The sequence below is a fragment of the Myotis nattereri genome, assembly GCF_964212035.1.
Source record: "Myotis nattereri genome assembly, chromosome: 5".
Classification (NCBI taxonomy): domain Eukaryota; kingdom Metazoa; phylum Chordata; class Mammalia; order Chiroptera; family Vespertilionidae; genus Myotis; species Myotis nattereri.
In genome coordinates, this window is record NC_138080.1 from 31,476,450 (window position 1) to 31,496,015 (window position 19,566).

At 57.5% G+C, this 19,566-nt stretch overlaps 1 protein-coding gene across 1 annotated transcript; it reads left to right on the plus strand.

The window, feature by feature from the left end:
* Nucleotides 1–8,091: 8,091 nt before the first annotated feature.
* Nucleotides 8,092–17,852, plus strand: KLF16 (KLF transcription factor 16; the record flags this gene model as incomplete). Its single annotated transcript, XM_081093424.1, has 2 exons — nt 8,092–8,548; nt 15,620–17,852. The coding sequence occupies 2 exons, from the start codon at nt 8,092–8,094 to the stop codon at nt 15,919–15,921; spliced, it is 759 nt and encodes a 252-aa protein (XP_080949550.1). The 3' UTR covers nt 15,922–17,852.
* Nucleotides 17,853–19,566: the final 1,714 nt, after the last annotated feature.

Sequence of the window (19,566 nt, forward strand, 5' to 3'; positions counted from 1 at the left end):
TTACAACTGAACAAAAATGTTTTCAGATACCCAGAGTAAAAAATGCAGAGCATGTAAGGGTCCCAGGGGAAAACTATGTCATTCCTACCCCTGACCTCCAAGGCCTGGTTTCCCGTCCCCTGCGGCAAAGATAAACCAGTTTCTTATGCATCAACTGAGAAAGTCTATGCACATACATCTAATTTGTTTGTACAAAACATCACCATGTGATCCCACTTGGAGAGTGCTTTTATGAACTCATTCGTCTTAATGGCTGTATCATATTTTATTAGTACTGTGTATTTATCCTATTTCCTGTTGGTTGAAATGTAGGTTATTTCCAGTCTTATAACAAGCAATGCTAGGTTGATTATACTTATAGCCAAGTAGGAATATTTCTGTCGGCTGAATTCCTCGGTGCAGAAGTGCTAGGTCAAAAGGCTTTGTGCAGATCTCTGACTGGGTACATAATCTCTTCACCAGTCATGCCAAATTGTCCCCCTCCCAACAAAGGAAGGGGCTGGTGTCCCCCATTGCTTGATCTTGAAGAACTGGTAGACATAAAATAGTTTCATTGTAGCTTTGCTTGTTTCCTAGGAAGTACAACGGATCTCAATGCTTTTGTCAGATTTATTTTTTATGTTGATAATTTCTACCATTTTGAAACTGGAAAGACCTATATTTGTTATAAATGTGCTTATATTTAAAAGCTGTTTGTATTACATATTCTTTGCCCATTTTTTTATTGGATTGTTGGTGTTACTCTTTTCTAGGCACTTTCAATATTAAAGCAATTAGCCCATTGTCTGTTAAAGTGTTTTTCCCATTCTGTCATTGTCTTTGACTTGGATTGTGTCTTTTTGTTTGTGTTTCTTATTTATTTATTTATGCCAGGCACTTAAAGTTATTAGTTATTTATTAGTGGTTTTCATATGTGGCTTCTGCATTTTGTGTCACACTCAGAAACATTTTCTCTAGTCCAAGATAATATAACATTTGATGTTTTCTTCTGGAAATGTAATGGTTTCTTTTTAAAATAACTTAAATTTTGGTCTAATTCTAGAAACTACTCTTCAGAAAGAGTGAGGTAGGAACACAAACTGCTTTTTCTAAATCATTTGCCCCAACTCCCTGTCCTGGAAAAGCTGTCTTTCCCCACTGAAGTGCCATCTTTATGGTGTGCTGAGCCCTGGCCTGCGTGTGGGTAGTTCTAGGCTGCCATCCCAGTTAGCCTGAGCCCCACTGTCTTGATCGCGGAGGTCTGGAAGCCCGTCTCCTCTGCAGGTTCTTTTTTTCTTGTCAACCTTAGATGGGCTTATCCACTTCCCTCACCCTGAGTTTTTATTTTTGCAGGAAGTGGCATTGCTTAGATTTACAGATTTAGTTGAGAGAAAACTGTCATCTTATAATAAACAGGTGATCCCTTGCACATATATCATGCAATGCTAGTTCCACAAGACACACTCCATATAGAAAGGATTCTGAAAATTTAACTATGTGTCGTCCCCGCTACCCCCCACAGCACATGATGTTGACCTTGATGAGGCAGTCTGCTGAGACGGCTCTCTCCACACCGGATGCCTGTGAGGGGCTCACCTGGGCCTTTCTCCAGACTCAGGGTTACCACGTAGTGGCAGTGATAAGGGGAAGCCTGTGGTACATTCCAGAATGCTCCCCCTTTCCTCTCATTTGCTATCGTCCATGGGCCTGGCTGCCCAGAAGAAGGGCCAACTTTTCTGTTCTCCATTTTGTAAGTTTTCCGGACATGTGCTCACACCTGGCAGTGGCGTTCTGTTGCTCAGTGGGACCCTGAGCGCAAACCCCCCTCTCCAGGAAGGCAGTGCATGACTGTGGGGCCCAGATCTGAGATGAGGCCTCTAGTGGGGGCCCCACGCACCCTAGTCTAAAGGCATGGGCAGCTCCCTCCCCGCTGGGGCAGTGCTTAGGGTTCATGGTTAGGGTGCAGGACCAACTATTGGCTGTGGGGTTCATCCGACCAGAATGCTGGCCCAGCATCAGAGTCCCTCTTCCTTACATTTCACAGCTGCTGCCATGTGCCAAGTTGATCTTTATGAAAATCCTGAGCTGCTGGGTTCACCATCCCTACTGCTTCCACTTACAGGGGAGACAGCTCAGGCAAAGCTGCCCCAGGGCCCAGCCCTGGGAACCTGCCTGGGTGGCACTAGCCTCGATGCCTGTGATGCTTATAGTTTTGGGCCACTTCATGCCTCTGCTGGACAGTGAACTCTGAGCCATCAGACTCAGTGCCTGGCACTGGCAGGGCACAGACCACAGTCGTGTGTGTTTGTAGCACGTGCAGGTGACACTCGGAGGGGCTGGGCCTGGCCGAGGCCATTTTTTTGAAGCCCAGCATGCTAACAGGAGGAGGGCATCCTGAAGATGGCTTTCTCCTTCAGCAGATCAGGTAGGGACTAGAGGCGCATGGGCCTGTGAGAGGCGGCCCGGAGGCCAGGCCATGGGTAACCTTGAGAGCCACACGGAAACCTGCGTTGTGCCTCTGTGAGCCTCTACTTCCAGGGGTCCTGGGTCAGCCAAGGAGTGAGGATGAGCAAGAGCTCTGGGGAGGGAATCCCCATGTGAAAGGAAGTAAGTGAACACCAGGTTAGAGCCAGATTCTGTCCCTCCAACTTCCTGGAGAGAGAATGGGGCCCCCGGGTCTGTCCCCAGTGGCTTTGAGCAGGGCTAGTGCATTCTGTGCGGCATGCCAGGAGTAGGTCAGTCATATGCCCACTATCTGGCTAGGCCTGGCTGGGGCTTGCTTCATCCTGGCCACGTCCATTGTCCTACCCTGAGCTCTTGGCTGTGAGGGCTCCCTGGACCATGGTAAGTAGTCTGACACATGTTGGAAATAAACACGGATGCCTTAAGAGAGTGGGAAGTGTGCATTAATCTCTAAAATGCTCTCTCACAAAAGGCTGACATACTGCTGGAACATTGGCTTGACTAGGAGGGGTGGCAGATAGATATAAACTCTGGTGACTCTTTGAAATCAGAATTGGATTAAGGAGAAGATCAGCTGGGTAGCATCTAAAGAAACCATTTTTTTTTTTGTTTTGTTTTGTTAATCCTCACCTGAGGATATTTTTTCCATTGATTATTTTAGAGTGGAAGGGAAGAATGGGGAAAGAGAGAAACATTGATTGTTTGTCTCTGCATGCACCCTGACAGGGACAGGGATCTAGCCTGCAACCCTGGTGCATGCCCTGGACTGGGAATCGAACCTGTGACCCTTCTGTGTGCAGATCGACGCTCTAACCACTTAACACACTGGCCAGGCCTTTTTGACATATTTTTATTTTTTTTCAAATATATTTTTATTGATTTCAGAAAGAAAGGGACAAGAAGAGAGAGAAACATCAATGATGAGAGAGAATCATTGATTGGCTGCCTCCTGCACACCCCTTACTGGGGATTGAGCCCACAACCCAGGCATGTGCCCTTGATGGGACTTGCACCTGGGACCCTTTAGTCCGCAGGCCAACACTCTATCCACTGAGCCAAACCAGCTAGGGCTTAATATATTTTTATTGACTTTTAGAGAGGGAGGGAGAGAGAGAAACAATGATCAGCTGCCTCCTGCAGCACCCTGACTGGGGATCGAACACACAGCCTGGGTATGTGCCCTAACCAGGAATGGAACTGGTGACCTTTCAGTGCACAGGACGGTGCTCAACCAACTGAGCCTTACGAGCCAGGGCTAGGGCAGTATTTTTACCAGAGTAGTGAACAGGACAAACACTGAGTGGTTAGGGTCATATCTGACAACACCCAACGCCAGGCAGGTGGCTGAATAGGGCGTGTGCTATCTGACGTGCTCCTCTGAGGAGCTGGTCCACTGCCTCCTAAACCTCCGTATCCCATCTTGCTCCTCCCATGTCCCTGCAGGCCCCTCTACAGGTAATCACTGTGGGCAGGCTACCGGTGAAAACACAGATCACAGCATGAACGGGCCTCCTCAGGAGCTGGAGCTGGCTCCTCCTTCCTGACCCTGTGCCCTGCGTCCTGGTTCTCCCAAGGCACTTTCTCCATAATTTAATAACCAGTGTTGAGGTGGTGTCTCTTTTTTCCAATTACAAATAGTGCAGCTATACATACTTGCTTCTTTGTAAAAAAAAAATTTTTTTTATTGATTTCAGAGAGGGAGAGAGAGAGAGAAACATCAATGATGAGAGAGAATCATTGATTGGCTGCTTCTTGCATGCCCCACACTGGGCCTGCAACCTGGACATATCCCCTGACTGGGAATCAAACCATGACCTCCTGGTTCATAGGTTGACACTCAACCATTGAGCAACACTGGCCAGGCCATACTTGCTTCTTTATGAATATTTTTTGGTACCTTTTTTGGAGTGGAATTGCTGGGTCAAAGGGCACAAAATTGGCAGTTTTGGTAAGCTGTATACAGAGCAATGAAACCATGTGTAGTTCCTCTGATGTAAGCTGCTACTATCCATGCGGTCATTGTTATTAAATTATTCCCATGTTCCCTCTCCACGTTTGTTTTAATATTTTCATCTTGGAATCATGTGGGTTTACAGAAAAGTTGCAAAGACAGTTTAAAGAGTTCCCATCTACATTTCACCCAATGCCCCTCATATTAACATTGTGTTAAAGCCAATAAATGGGCTTGTGTGCATTCCCATCAACTACATGCCAGACTCATATTTTCTACTGACGTCCTATCTGTCCCAAGATCCAACCCAGATCCCCACATCACATCTCCTCAGTCTCTTACAATCCAGGGCACTTCAAGTCTTCCTTTTTTTTCCATGACCTTGACAGTTTGGGGGCATTTTATGAAATGTCCCCTAATTTGGCCTTCTGTTTTCTCACGAATAGACTCGGGCAGTGGGTTTTTTGGGAAGAGCACACCAATGTGAGGTGCCCTCTGGTCACATCCCATCAGGAGTTCCCAACACACACAGGACATCAACCTGAGGTGGCCCTTCACCACCTGGCTGAGGTGGGGTCCAGCAGGGTGTCACCACTGCAGGTTGCTGTCCCCCCCCTTTCCTCCCCTGTTCTTAGGAAGTGAGTCCCTGCGTCCAGTTCACACTAAAGGGGGGATTTATTTAAAAAATCGTTTTTCATATAGAAAAGTATAAAAAACAGAAGACAGGTGGCCCATAATTGCACTGCCTAGATACCTGTTGACATTTAAAGAAAATAAAAATAAAAAATACACATGGGTAAAAGTTGTACAGGAAGTACTATTAAAACAAAAAAATTAAGGCTTCACTATCTTAAAAGAAGATATTGGCCATTCCAGTATGCCTATACGTACACACACACATACATACCCTGGAGCCTTGATTTTGACCTGACCTATCTGTGTACCTTCCCTATGGGCACATGTGCTCCTGGGTGCACCCCACTTTATGTAGCCTTCCCCTCACCTGCACCTGCGTGCCCTCCACCTCCACATCTGGCTGCATCTGCCCCCATCCCTGAGCCCCTTGGTGCTTTCAGTGAAGGGCAAAGATGGTCTCTGGTTTAGTTGAGGAAACAGGTCTGGAGAAAGGAGGGACTAACACCAGGGGGTGCTCATCTGGACTAAGCTCAGGCCATCTCCCTTTGTGTATTCCCCAAACTCTCACTACCACTTAGCTCTGTGCACTGGAAGGCTGCTGCTCAGCCCTCTTGCAACCTTGATTTCTGCATGACAACTGAAGGGTTGTAGTAAGACCAGAGTGACCAGGTACAAGGCTGAGCTGAGCATGGGGTCAGAGAGGGGGAGGGGGTGGGGTTATGGGGGTTTGAGGGTTATATATGTGCTGGTGGCCCGGGTATAAAGAGAAATTCCACAAGTGGAGCAGGGGTCTCCTGCCTGCAGAGCAGCTGTCGTGGCCCATAGATGGAGGGTGCCCTTCATTATCCCTGGGAGTGGTGCACATCTGAGGCCCTGAGAGAATGACTTGTCCGGACCACTCAGTCTCCTGCCTTGCCACAGCTTACCCCCTTCCCCCTGTAGGAAGAGGGCACCTCTTCAGCCACTGCCTTGTAATCCTGCCACACCAGCCTGAGGTTCTCACACTTCAGGCCCCAGGTAGATCTGCCTCTGGGACACTACCCCTACTTCCTCCACTTGTCAGGCCTATGCCTGCTCACCCATGCCATTGTCAGACTTCCAGTTGCCGTGCCCTAGACTGAGCCCCTGGAGGTCAGCCTTTGTGGGGCTTCTGGTCCAATAAACATGGGCAGAAGGAACGAAAGGTCCCAGCCTCTTTCTCACCCTGCTATTTGCCTGGTGGGGAGATCCTGCAAGGGGCTGCCTGCCTCTTCTGGACTTGGAGAAATTGAGTTGTGGGGACTGAGCAGCACCTGTGGGTGGGACTGCTGAGATGGGGGGTTTGGGGGCCTGCCCAGGTGACCCACCTAGATCTTCAAAGGTACAAGGGGCCCAGGTCGGTAGGAATGCTGACCACCAGCGCCCAATGAATGCCACCTGGATAATGGCTGTCCAGAGTGGGCCTCGGAGCCCCAGGCCTGGGAGAGTGGGCTTGTCTGTCAAAGGGAGCCCACTGGGCTGCATTTCACCTCTGCATCCTGAAGTCAACTCTCCATTCCCCTCTTTTCCCTCCGGGCCGCCACAAGTTAGTACCAAGGGGCAGGAGCCCAGGGGACAGTGGCTAGCCTGGGGGCAGAGGAGCTCAGCGGTGTCAGGTCAGTTAGGAGTTGCGGGTGGAGAGGGTAAGGATAGAGTTCCGGGATGGGGCCAGGGTCACGGCCCCTGTCCACACGTAGGTCGCCAAGCTAGCATTGGGGACTGTAACCTGGCAGGGAGGCCGTGCAGGCCCCCTGGAGGCCGCTCAGGCCACTGCAACGCCGCTATCGCTGGCATAGGAAGGGGCGGGGGCGTGGTCGCCCACTGGCCTGCACTCACCACTTTGGGGCTGCGGGCCCCGGCCATTTGCGTCCCCAGCTATTAAACTTGGTCTGTACATCCTCGGGAGCTTAGAGAGACCACACTTTCATCGTTCAAGCTACAAGGATCCCTGCCCAGCGCCGGGGAGCGGTGTCCGCGACCCGCGTGTCTCGGCAGGGCCGGACGCTCTGCCTCGCCAAGGCGCCCCGAGCCCAGCTTTTGCGATTCTAGTAGGTTCCTTTTCCCAACCCCTTTCCTCTCGCCCTCCCGAACGCACACCAATCCTCAGCCCTAATGAGGCGAGCAGAGTGACTCCCGAATGGGGCGCAAAAAGAGGAACGAACACAGGTTCGTTCGACCCGGGGGGTGGGGCGGCCCAGTCCTCCGGTACCTAGGCCAGGGAGGCGCGGGGGGCCTCAGGGTGCAGCTTGGGGACTACCACCAAAGGCGGTGAGGGGACACAGATGCGCGCAGTCAAGCGGGGCACTAGGCCCGGTAGGAGGGGGGGAAGGGTCGCGCACGTGGCCGGGAGGCGGGGCTGACCGCCTCCGTACCCCCACCCAGCCACGTGGGGTGTGGAGCCCTCCCCCATCGCGAACGGGGGCGCGCTGGGGCCCGGGTGGAAGCGTCTGGGGAAGGGGCGGTCTTCTGCTCGCCGCGCGCCGCGCCGTGGGATGGGCGCGCCCGCGAGGGGGCGGGGAGCGCGCGAAGGGAGGGGTGCGCCGAAAGGGGGCGGAACAGTCCGGGAAGGAGGGGCGTGGCACTCTGGTTGAGGGGGCGCTCTGCGGAGGTGACTGGGGGCCTTGCAGCAGCAGAAGGGGCGCACCAGGAGTCGAGCTCCAGGCCTGGAACCACGCGTGGGAAGGAGAGCATAGGGTCGAAGGCCAGGGCGCGCTCCCGGGCCGGAGGGGGCGCGCCAGGGAGGCGGCTCCATCCGCCCGGACCCCGCCCCAGGCGGCAGCGTGCGGCTCGCTGGAGGGCGCGCCGGCTGGGGGCGTGGCCGCGGCGCCCCGAGGGGGCGTCCTCCGGGCGGGGCGGGACGTGGCCGCCCCCGCGGGCTCCGGTGCGTCAGGGCGCGTCAGGCGGGGCGGGGCGGGTTGAGCGCGGGCGGCGGCGGCGGCGGCGCGCACCGGCCTCCTCCTCCCGCACTCGAGCAGCCGCCGCCGGCCGGACGGGCACCGCTCCCGCCACCTCTGCTCGGTCCGCGCCGCGCGCCCTTTTCCGGCATGTCGGCGGCGGTAGCTTGCGTAGATTACTTCGCAGCCGACGTGCTCATGGCTATCTCCTCGGGCGCCGTGGTGCACCGCGCGCGGCCGGGCCCCGAGGGCGCGGGCCCCGCCGCCGGCCTGGATGTGCGCGCGCCGCGCCGCGAGGCCGCCCCGCCCGGGCCCCCGGGGCCGCCAACGCCGCCCTCCCGGGCTGCCCCCGGCTTGGGCCCTGGAGCTGCCGCCGCGCCCCACCTGCTGGCTGCCAGTATCCTGGCCGACCTGCGAGGCGGGTCCACGGCGGCCCCGGGGGGCGCCTCGCCCGCCTCCTCCTCCTCGGCCGCTTCGTCCCCGTCCTCCGGCCGCGCCCCCGGCGCCGCGCCCGCCGCCGCCAAGAGCCACCGCTGTCCCTTCCCGGGCTGCGCCAAAGCGTACTACAAGTCCTCGCACCTCAAATCGCACCTGCGAACGCACACAGGTGAGTCCGGCCCGCCAGGCCAGCCTCTCGGGCCCCCTCCCCCGCCGGGACCCCGAAACTGCGTGGCGCGTCGGGGGCGGGGTGGGGGGCGCGCCCGGGTTGCCGCCGCGCCTGCCGGGAGGGCGGGGCCTCGGTGGGTGGGGCGCGCGCAGGGGGCGTGGCGGCCACGCGGTCGGGTGGCGCGCGGATGGCGGGCGCGGCGGCAGCGGCAGGGGCAGGGGCAGGGGCAGGGGCAGGGGCTCGGGCTCGCTGGGAGTGCGGCGCCGCGCAGTCGTGGAGTGGGATCGGGGCTCCCAGGCAGCCCCCTCTTCCAGGGGCTGCTTTCTTTTTATTTTCTGTGGCGTTTGGGTCTGGGTGGTGTGCACTGTGGCTGGAGCACCCAGCTCTGAGTTCTCGTTCTTCCCCTTCCCCTGCCTCAGTTTCCTTAAATGTAGAGAGGGAGGAGGAGTCGCGTCGCGGTCTGCGCGGTAGCGTTGTGGATTCTCCTCCGAGGAAGGCGCTGCTCCTGGCACGGGGCCAGGATGGGGGGGGGGGGCGGGTGTTTTAATTAGTCGGAGAGAGGGGTTGAGAGTGAGGGTTGGGACCTTAGTCTGGGGAGGAGAGAGATAGGAGAAGAGAACTCCCTGGAGGAATCAGGTCCTCATCCTGTTTCTAGCGTGTTGTTGCCCCCACTTGCTGCAGAACCCGGAAGGTGCACAGGGTTGTGCAGTAGGTTCCTGGGACACTGTCACCTCTCAGCCCATGGGTGGTGGGGCAACTAGGGGAGCCTGGAGGCCAGGGGCGCTGGCCACCCTTTTATTTTGTCACCCTCTCCCCTTATCCTGCCGTGGGCCCCTCTCCTCCCCATAGATTCCCACCCTCCACCATGAGAATGCCCACCAAGCTGTGAGTTTGGGCTGGGGATCAGGGGTGGCGCGCCTTGGCTCAGTGGACAGGTTCCCATTGTTGCAACACGTGGACAGGGTGCAGGAAAGCAGGTTCCCAGTCGTGTGGCAGACACGCACAGCAGGCAGCCCCAGGCCAGTGGCCAGCTCTCAAATGCCACATGCGTGCTGGCAGCCCCCCTCCCCCTTCCCCACTCTTCCCACCGCTCCTTCAGGTCCTGTCCCTTGTTCTCAGGGGATGGAGGCTCTGCCCACCTCTGAGCACAGCCAGGACAGGACTTGGGTGCGGTCTACATTCTCTTAAAAGGAGCGACCATCTTTCTCTGTGTAGTCGCTGGATATTATTTGCTCTTAAAGACAGTGGTATCCTCATGTTTGTGGGAGGGGCATTTAGGGGGTCCTTGAAGATGGGGAAGTGCCTCTCTGGGCAGTGGGTTGGTACCTAAGAGTTCAGTGGCTCAACAGCGTGCGGAGGGGTCGGCTGACGTGGGAGATGTGACAGAGGGGACAGAGGGACCCCATCTCTCACTTATCACTGTGCCCTTCCACCTGTCCCACCTCTGGCCTGAGGTATTTGTTCTCTGAGAACATTTTGGGGACCCCCAGTGCCCTAGGTGGTTTGATTTTGCCCCCTGGAGTCTGTCAGACTTTCTGGATGGAGGGAAGGGGGTGGCCGGGCTCCCAAGGGACACTCCTCTAGGGTGTCTCTAGACCCTTTAGAGCCTCTGTAGGTCCCCAGGCAATGGTGACCACCTCCCTGAGTCCAGGGGAGAGGAGGGACTCCTTGCTGGGGCCAGTACTTCAGTATTGCCATCCCTGTTTTTAATGAGAAACTGAGGCCAAAGAGGCTGAGTTGGGGTGTTGCAAGGGTGAGTGCAGGTGGTGGGGAGGACAGAGTGCCCTCCGTGCTGGGTCCTGCGCCCTGTGAGAGCTGTGGCTCTGGATGCCCTGTCTTGAAGCTGTATTTATAACAGCAGTGCAAGGACCTAGTGGGGCGCAGCTCCTGGACCCGTTTGGCAGGTACCCCTTGGTTCCATTTCCCAAGGATTTTGGGCACTCGTGTGCTTAATGATTGCACGTTCAGTGTCTCTTTGACTCCCAGGACCACCAAGCCCTGCTGGAGTCTGTGTGAAGGCCTTTTGGTTTTTCTGGCCCCCAGTGGACGGGGCAGCTGTTAAGCTTGCTTGGGGGGTGGGGAATCCATGCTCATCCTGGGTGTCCCGAGGCTAGAAACAGGGAATAATTAGCGCTAGCTGTCTGCTGGGCCGTCCTCCCAAGGGCCCTGGGGAGAGAGTCCTGCCCCTACCCAGCTAGCTAGACTGAGGTCTGTTCTCTCTGTAAAGGCAATGCCAATCCTGATCTAGCCTTACAGTACAGATGAGCAGACGGGCACTGGGGTGAGTGTGGTGCCCCCATCATCCCTGTTTTATTTGGAGCATGGGGGCGGTGAAGAGGCCAGGAGGGGCGCTGGGATCTTTTCACAGGGCTACCCAACTGCACAGGGAGCGCAGAGGGCTGTCCTGTGGTCCCCTGTTCCCTGCCTACAGCCCCTGGCCCAGCACAGAGCTTGTCTGCGTGGGGCGGGCAAGGACTTTGGAAGCTGCGGGAAATGTTGACTGCGGTTGCTGTGGATACAAGAGTGAGAGCAGGGAGATGGGGCGGGGGCGGGAGGAGAGGCTGGCTGTCTATGCTCTCCCAGCCTCCCTCATCTCTGAGGGCTCCCCTGCCTGCGCCCCCAGTGCCCAGCAGGCAGGCAGCCATGTGTGCCTCGAGGGGGCTTAGTTCACCTGAGCCTCCACCTGCCGGTGCCAGGAGCACTCCCCAGTTATGACAGTCGTAGATGTTCCCAGACATTGCCCCGTGTCCCATGGGGGTGGGAGGGTCGGTTCAGACCCCCTTGCTTGACTCTAAAACCCTGTCTACCTTAGTCTGAGAAATGGTAGCTGAGCACCTACTCAGAGCAAGGTTCTGGGGAGCGCAGTCCTGTCCCCAGGGACCTGGAACCGTGGGGGTTGATGGAGGAAAAGGTTTCCTTGGAAGAAGAGGCTTCTCAGTAGGAACCTGAAGCCCTGGGATCAGGTGGGGCAGGGAGGGGTGTGTCCCAGGAGAGGAGACAGCATCCGGATTGCAGGAGTGGGGGAAGGGGCACGAGGGTGTGGATTTTGAGGAGGTGGTGGTGTGAGGTATGGAGGGGGAAGAGCAGCCTAAGGGCTTCATTTAATCCGAAGGGCAGGGTGGGGGACAGGCGGGGGGAGCTGGGCTTTGCAGAGGAAAATCCGTTTATGGAGAAGGGATTAGGGGTTGAGGAGCGGGGCCACTATATGGAGGTGGGGGGGGGGGCTGATTTATGAATTGGGTAGGAGGGGGAAGCCTCAGGATGTGGGGGACAGGGGCTAGGGTGACACCCATTTTTCCGATCCAACAGCCCAGACCGGCGGGGTGGTGGTGATAATTATAGTTTACCGGAGAGGCCCCCAGGAGGAGAGGCTGATGGGGAAACTGAGGCCTGGAGGGGGTAGTAGCCATGCCCCCCAGGCAGAGCTGGAGCTCTCTTAAGGCCAGGCAGGGCTCAGGAGACTGGTGGCTTATCTGGGGTCAGGCAGGGGGACACTGCTGGGCCTGAGCAGGGCATGGTTGCCCAGGAGCTGCCCTCCCGCCTAGTCCCCTTCTCCAGTAGGCAGGGGTGCAGAGAGCAGCTAGAACTGGCTTCAGGTGCCTGTGCCCCAGCTGGGGGGTGGGGGAGGGCCCCCCAACATTGCAGGAGGTGATAACCACCCACCACCCAGGCTCCCTGATAAAGGTGGCCCAGATGGCCAGGCATTGGGCAAATGATATGGGAGTGAGGAGCTGGCCTCCCAGGGAGGGAGGGGGGCTGGGTGGATCGCCTTTGCCCATTGATGCTTCCGGAACATCAGGTCTCTGACACACACACACTGGGGGAGGGTGACTGTGGGAGCTGTGCCTCCTTACCTCCGGCACCAAGAACCCCCCTTTATGCCAAAGATGCCAGTCTGGTTAGGGAGCGAGCTGGGGCAGCCTGGGTCCTCCAGGAGGGAGGAGAGGGACAAGGGAGGGACTGCAAATGACCATTTTATATTATTTTATTTGTATTTATTTATTTTTTTATGGCCATCATTTTAAATAAGTGGGAGTAGTCATAGCTTCAAACTGGGGTGGTGGGTAAACGAGATGATGGGAAAACATGTTAGCTGCGGCCCAACTCGAGCCGGAAGTCTGAGCTTGAGTTTCTGGGTCTGTAGACTCTTTCCAGAGATGTATTGGGCATACCAGGATGGGGGTGGGGAGCAGTATCACACCCAGGAGATGCTGAGAACAAAGATTTAAAAGCCAGGAAAGGGGGCGGGGGTGGGGTGGGGTAAGGCACCTGCAGGGGAAGGAGAGACCATTCTGAGGTGTGACTTGATCCTTCCTGTTGGTTCCTGGCTGTCCCTAGTTCACCGCGGCCCAGCCGGTCACAGGGTTAAGTCCACCATGGCCTTACCCACGGCATGGCATGCTCCCTAGCTCCCGTTCAAGCCAGGATGCCCGGGGCAGCCAACTGGCCATATCTGGGGCCCTCACTGGCCCTGAGTCTCTAAACGTTCCCCCTTTCCCGGACTGTGAGAGGGTGGCAGGGCCTGGCATCTTTGCAGGCATTTGCCCAACATTGTGGGAGCGGGACCACGTGAGCAGCGAGGGCTGGGGCTGTGGATGTCCCCACGCCAGTGAGCTGTGTGCCAGTGAGCTGTGTGCGGCAGCTGTGCTCTGAGCGGCTTCAGCTGCGTTCGACCTGCCCTGGCTGGCACTGTCGCCACCCCTGCAACCTGCTCTTTGAAGGTGGAACTGCTGGGCGGAGGGGTGAAGGTGGGGACCAGCCCCAGTGCCCCAAATGGGGAAGTGAGCCTACTGCGGGCTCCAAAAGCAACGGGATGACTCCTCCCTCTGCTCTCCCGCCTGTGTCCTGCAAGATGGCTACATGACTGCGTGTCCCTCAGAGGGCCGTCCAGGTCTAGTCCACAGCCAGCAGCCCTACCCCTGTACTGATTCCCCTCTCCCAGATCCATCCTCTGAGTGGTCGCCACCACTGGGTGTGGTTGGGATCCTTTTCCAGACTCTCTTGAGCCCCCTGATTCTGTAGAGGACGTCCCTGCTGCGACTCCTCCCCCGGCTGCTGCTGGCCCTGCCTGTGGATTGTTTGGGGAGGCCTGGGGTGTGGAGGGGACAGCCCCAGGGATTTTCAGCTGCCTGCGGTCTTGGGGACAGTTGCTCTCCCCTCAGCACCTCCCCGGGGAAGGTGGCACTAGTGCCCTTTCCCAGACACCTGGGCTCACATCCTCCTAGACCAGTGATGGCGAACCTTTTGAGCTCGGCGTGGCAGCGTTTTGAAAAACCCTAACTTAACTCTGGTGCCGTGTCACATATAGAAATTTTTTGATCTTTGCAACCAGAGTAAAACAAGGACTCATATTTTTGATATTTATTTTATATATTTAAATGCCGTTTAACAAAGAAAAATCAACCCAAAAAATGAGTGTGCGTGTCCCCTCTGACACGCGTGTCATAGGTTCGCCACCACTGTCCTAGGGGCTGCCCTCCTCTAGCTGTGAGCAAGATTGACAGGTGCCCCACAAGAAACCTCCTGGGGCGCCTGTTAGGCTTCCGACCCCCCCCTTCTGTCATGCTGGGGGTGTCCATGTGTGGCCTGGAGGAAGGGATGGGGGAGGGAAGGCTTTAGTACAGCTCTTCCCTGGGCCAGGGTGATGACTGAGTCTCTGTGGAGTCCACTGGTGTCCCCCACCACAGCCCTTTCCCCCAGGGCAGGCCTTGAAAGCTTAATGTCTCCAGGTCACCCTGAGAATGCCAGTCCTGCTCTCCCCAGGGTTGCAGGTCTGTCCTGTGGTCCCTCCTGCTGTCTCCTGCTCATCTCTGTCTGTATCCCTCACCATGGGGTCCTGCTTTGGGAGTCTTATCTGACTCCTGGCGAGGATCCTCTTCTATCTGTCTCCCCACCACCTGCCCCCCACTGGTGGACGTGTTCCCAGAAAAAGGGTCAGCCCTAGTCACCGACGTGTTCCAGAGTAAGCCTTTTAGTGTATAAGTCAGGAGGTAACACCCTGACCAGGCTGTGTCCCTCCCCTTTGCCCCCCCCCCCCATATCCACATTCTATGTACACACGCCCACACACACTTCTGGGGATCAGATGGAGCAATGCCCAGGGGGACCTCAGGGTCCCAGGTGCCCGGCCCTTTGGCCTTGGGTATGGTGGAGGTCCAGGCTGGCCCTTGCCCCTCTACCCCGCCTTCAGCTGTGGAGAAGTTGGCAGTTGAGACTTTGAGACTCTTGGGGTGGGGTACAGCATGGTTGTGGGGCAGCAGAGACCCCAGATGGGGTTGGGGGGGTGGGGCTTGGGTGGGGGGTGGGCAGGATGGGCGAAGTCTGCTTGGGCAGTGGGTGTGGTCTTCAGAGGAAGTTGCAGGCTGAGGACCCGCCCATGCCCCTGCCACCCGCCCCTTCCTGGAGGCGCTGCCATGGGGCTGCCAGTGGGGCCGCTGTACCTGAAGATGCAGGGATGCAGGTGACCCGGGACGGCCCGTCACATGTCCGTCCACACACAGAGGGGCCACGAAGGCCAGCCAAGAGGTTGGGCACTAGAAACTGCCCAGATGATGTTACCCACTTCGCACCCTGGGTGGTCATTTCCAAAAGGAGGGAATTTAACTGTGGTCACTCACACCTTGAATCCCCTAGAGGAGGAGTGGCGAGGGGAGTGTGAGGGTGGGGATGGGGAGACCAGTTTGCATGAAGAGAAGCCCCTCCAGAAACCCAGCATGCACCTGAGCCTGCGCTTGTGTGGCAAACGCACAGAGACCCTCGCCGCCGCGGTGGTGCGGGAGGCCGGCAGAAGCCCGTCTCTGTAGGCTTTGCTTTTAACCGGCGGAGAGTGTGCATAGCCCTGCAAGGACTACAAGTTCCCAGGAAATCAAGGACGGGGATATTCATTAGGGGTTTGTGATCTGAGGGGGGGTCCTTTATGTTTTGCATTTACACGGTTTAAATTCACACCCAGAATTCAGCCTCTAGAACTAGGGGGTTGCTTTGGGAGCTGATGGGACGTCCCCCTCTCTTTGTCCCCCCAGCCTCAACCCACTGACAACTGTCTCTCTACCCTCTGCCTTCTCCACCCAGGTGAGCGCCCCTTTGCCTGCGACTGGCCGGGCTGTGACAAGAAGTTTGCGCGCTCCGACGAGCTGGCCCGCCACCACCGGACGCACACAGGGGAGAAGCGCTTCCCCTGCCCGCTCTGCTCCAAACGCTTCACCCGCAGCGACCACCTTACCAAGCACGCACGCCGCCACCCTGGCTTCCGCCCAGAACTGCTCCGACGCCCAGGCGCCCGCAGTACCTCACCCAGCGACTCCCTGCCCTGCAGCCTGGCTGGCAGCCCCGCACCCAGCCCAGCACCCAGCCCAGCCCCTGCCGGCCTGTAGGGCCCATCCAGCCCACCCGGATCTCACCCCGCCCAGAGCACCAGCAACATGCCTGTTGTCCAGGCACCCTTCCAGCGTTCCCCTGAGGGCCCTGAGGCCTCTGATCCCCTCAAGAAAGCAAGGAGGGGGCCTGAGACTAGACTGGGCTCAGCTGGACCTTTTGGATATGCCCCCCCGTGCGTGGCTGGGGCCCGTGTTTGTAAATAGCCACGACCTATAATTCTTCCCATCTGCTAAACTGGGACCCCAGGTGGGTGGCTGGCAGGTGCTCCTCTCTCCCCTTTGCCACTTCCCTGCTTTAGGGGGGGGGGATATGTGTGTGGAGGGGGTCAGGAAAGGTACCCCCTGCCCAGTGCTTGGAATCAGCCCCAGGCCCCTCTCTAGATTGGGAAGAAGTGAGCAAAGAGCCATAGAGGATCCAGGGGTGACCGAGGGCCCACCCGCCTGGGGCTCCTCACCCCGTGGAAAGCCATTGGAGATGTTCAGGGAAATGGGGTGCGGCCCAGCCGTCCCCCACTCGGGTATTCGATCTCAGGTGTTAACAGGTTCTGCCCCACTGCCCACGGGAGGCAGGTGGGCAGGGGGAGGGGGAGGGTAACCATAGGGTCCGGGTTTTGCTTCTGAGATGGGGGAGGGTGGGAGAGGAGCAGGGTTCTTCCAAAGAGCATTTGCCTCACTTTGGGGGGATGTGGATATGGGGATGGAGTGAATGCTGGCTTATTTATTTTCTTGTCTCTGCTGGCTGGGGTGCTGCCTGCCCCCCTGGGTGGGTGTGGTGTGTTAGTGTAAGTGAGAAGCTGGTGCCGCAGCTACTCCCTGCTCCCAACGTTGGCCTTCCACAGCATCACGTGACAATCATTCCCTCCCTTTTAGGGACCAGACAGCCACTGGGCTAAATGCACCCCTCCCCACCCTGCCGGTGGAGGTGGGAGCCCTGGCTCCATCCTGCCCCTTGCTGCATGTCCCCCCGGGCTGCCAGGCCTGGACCAGTGATTGAGTTGCCGCCCACAAGGATAGGAGGCAGGAGGACTGGCCCAGAACCCCCTAGGAAGAGCTGGGTTTGTGTGTGTGCTTTTGGACCGGGTAGAATATTTTTTCAGGCACCAATCTCTTTTTTGATCAGGGCCACTGTGGGTGGTCTGTCGTCCTCAGGAGAAGGAGGTGAGGGGAGTGTCGTTGTGACCTAAACTTAGGGTGGAGAGGGGTGGATGCCATGTCCTCTGGCAGAGCCGGTTAGATTTCATTTTGGACCAAGGGACTGAGGATCCAGCCCCCCTGCTCTGGCGTGGGAAGGGACCCAGGCTCCCTGCCCCCAGACCCTAAAAGGGCTTGTCTGCCCCCCCTCCTACCCCCCATTGGCTGCAGGAGGTTTGTGGCATCTGCATTTGTTCCAGAGCCTTCCTTGTGGCCTGACGGGGCTGGGGGGTTGGATGGCACTGTTGTGGACCTGGACCCTCAGCCTGGCAGGATCCAGGGCTGGGTGCCTCAGGTCCTGTTGGAGCTGGGCTGGGGAGGGGAGGGTCTGCCCGCAGGTTCAGCCCAGGGGCAGATCCTTGCAGAGTTGGCCCATCTGCCCTCAGTCCTTCTCTCCCAGAGGGGAATGCCCTTGTCCTTGAGGGCAGAGAGGTGTGTGTCCCATTCACCTTTGTGTCTGTGTGGATGTCCCCTAGATGTCCCAGGCCTGGCCGTGCCTGTCCACAGTGGGCTTCGGGGCCCGGGAAGCTGAGAACTCTAATGTCTGGCCTCTGTTCAGGGGCCTGAAGAGACCCATGCCCCCCTCCTCCAATGGGCCAGTGGTAGCTGTGGCCTTTCACGGGGGGATGGGGGGTAGGGGGTCGCATCCCTAGGGACTCGTGCTTTCTCTGGTGGCACCCCTCTCCCTTGCCCTGCCTGCCCTTATCCTTGTATTTAATTAAATAAGCCCTTTTTTAAACCCAGCTCAGAGCCAGTGTGGTTTTTCCCACTGCTGGTCCCCAGCAGGTGGGCTCTGCCCCACTCACCAATGTGGCCTCAAGGTCACCAACCTTTTGAGGAAACAGACAAAGGGCTAGTGAATTCAGAGACTTAGTGTGTGTGTGTGGGGGGGGTCTTGGCAAGTCCACAGTGGCTGGGACACAAAATACCCCACAGCCGTAGACTCCCGGGAAGGGAGGAGGCTGCCTGCAGCAGGACATGCTTGCCGCCTACTGTCACCCACGCCTCATGCAGCTGCCGCCATCGCCCACCTTCCCGCCCTGTTACCCGGCTACCAAGGCGCAGTGACAGCGCTGGGGGAGTCCCGCTCTCAGGGCTTCTGTGTGCCAACAGGCTCCTGTGCTGTATGCTCCCCATTGGGAGGAAGGCGGGGAGTGGGGGGCATAGGGAGGGAGATTAGCATCCCCGGGAGCATTGAGAAGCTGGTGTGAACTTTACCCTCCTAGGTAAAAGGCATCCCAGATTCAGGCAGCCTCCAAAGCCCTGAAGTGGGGCTGTGGTTGGAGTGCAGACCCTCAGCGGGGGGGTGGGCTCCCACCCAGCATTCCTCAGGGTCTTGCCCTTGTGGCCTTAAGAGTCACTGCTATTCTGAGCATGGGCTCTCACCTTTATTCAAGGACAGCCTCCCTCTTGCACCCCCTCGATCTTGTTCCACCCATGTTCTCTTTCTAGCGGATTCTGCACTGAAAGACCTCAGACATTCACTCCCCGGACCCCTGTGCCCCTCTGGCAGGCTTCCCTGTCGCTTTGAGGCAGTTCCTAGAAAGCAGGGTCCGTGGGCCCATCCCCTCCCTCAGTCTCTCCTGTACACACTCCCACGTGCCCTGGGAACAGCTAGACGTCCCCTCCTGCCTTCTGGACCCTCCATTGGCCTGCAACCACTGCCCCCCTGTCCCCCCCTCAGGTTCCCCTGTGTGCAAACAACACGCCCTGACCCATCACTAGCCAGACCTTGCCTTCCACCCCAGACCCGATGTTCCCAGCCCATCCCCAGGCTGCCCTGCATCACCCCTTCAGTTGGCAGCCCGATCTTTCCAAGGGTGCAGGCCAGAGTCCTTGGGATTACCCTTGACCTTGACTCTGTCTCACCAACCACATCCAGTCCGTCCGGGAGCCTCCCTGAAGCTGTACCTTCAAAACATACCCAGAATTTGCCCACTTTGCCCTCTTCCTCTGCCTCCATCCGGCTCCAGCCTCCATCATGGTCCACCTGGAGCAGCTTAGCTCCCCCAGCCCTGGTCCCTGGCTCCTACCCTCACCCTTACAGTCTGTCCTCTTGGTGTCCACCAGAGGGCGCCCGTGAGCGCTTGAGTCAGATCCTGCCCTTGCCCATCCTGACAGTTCTCCCTCAGCAGCCAGCATAAGGCGCCTGTGAACATCTGAGACAGGCCCCACCCCTCCTCTGCCCACAGCTCTCCAGGGTTCTCTCTTTCCTCAGGATAAAAGCCCAAGTTCTCCCCGAGGCCCAAAAGGTCCTGCTCCATCCCACCCCCCTTTCCTCTCTGCTCTCACCTCTTCTCTCCCCCTTGCTCACTGTGCTTCAGCCATACAGGCTTCCTCCAACGTGCCAGGTACAGACCTGCCCCAGGGCCTTTGCATGTGCTGTGCTCTCCACTTGGAATGCTCTTCCCCTAGATGTCTGCTTGGCTCCTCTTTGCCTTCTTCAGAACT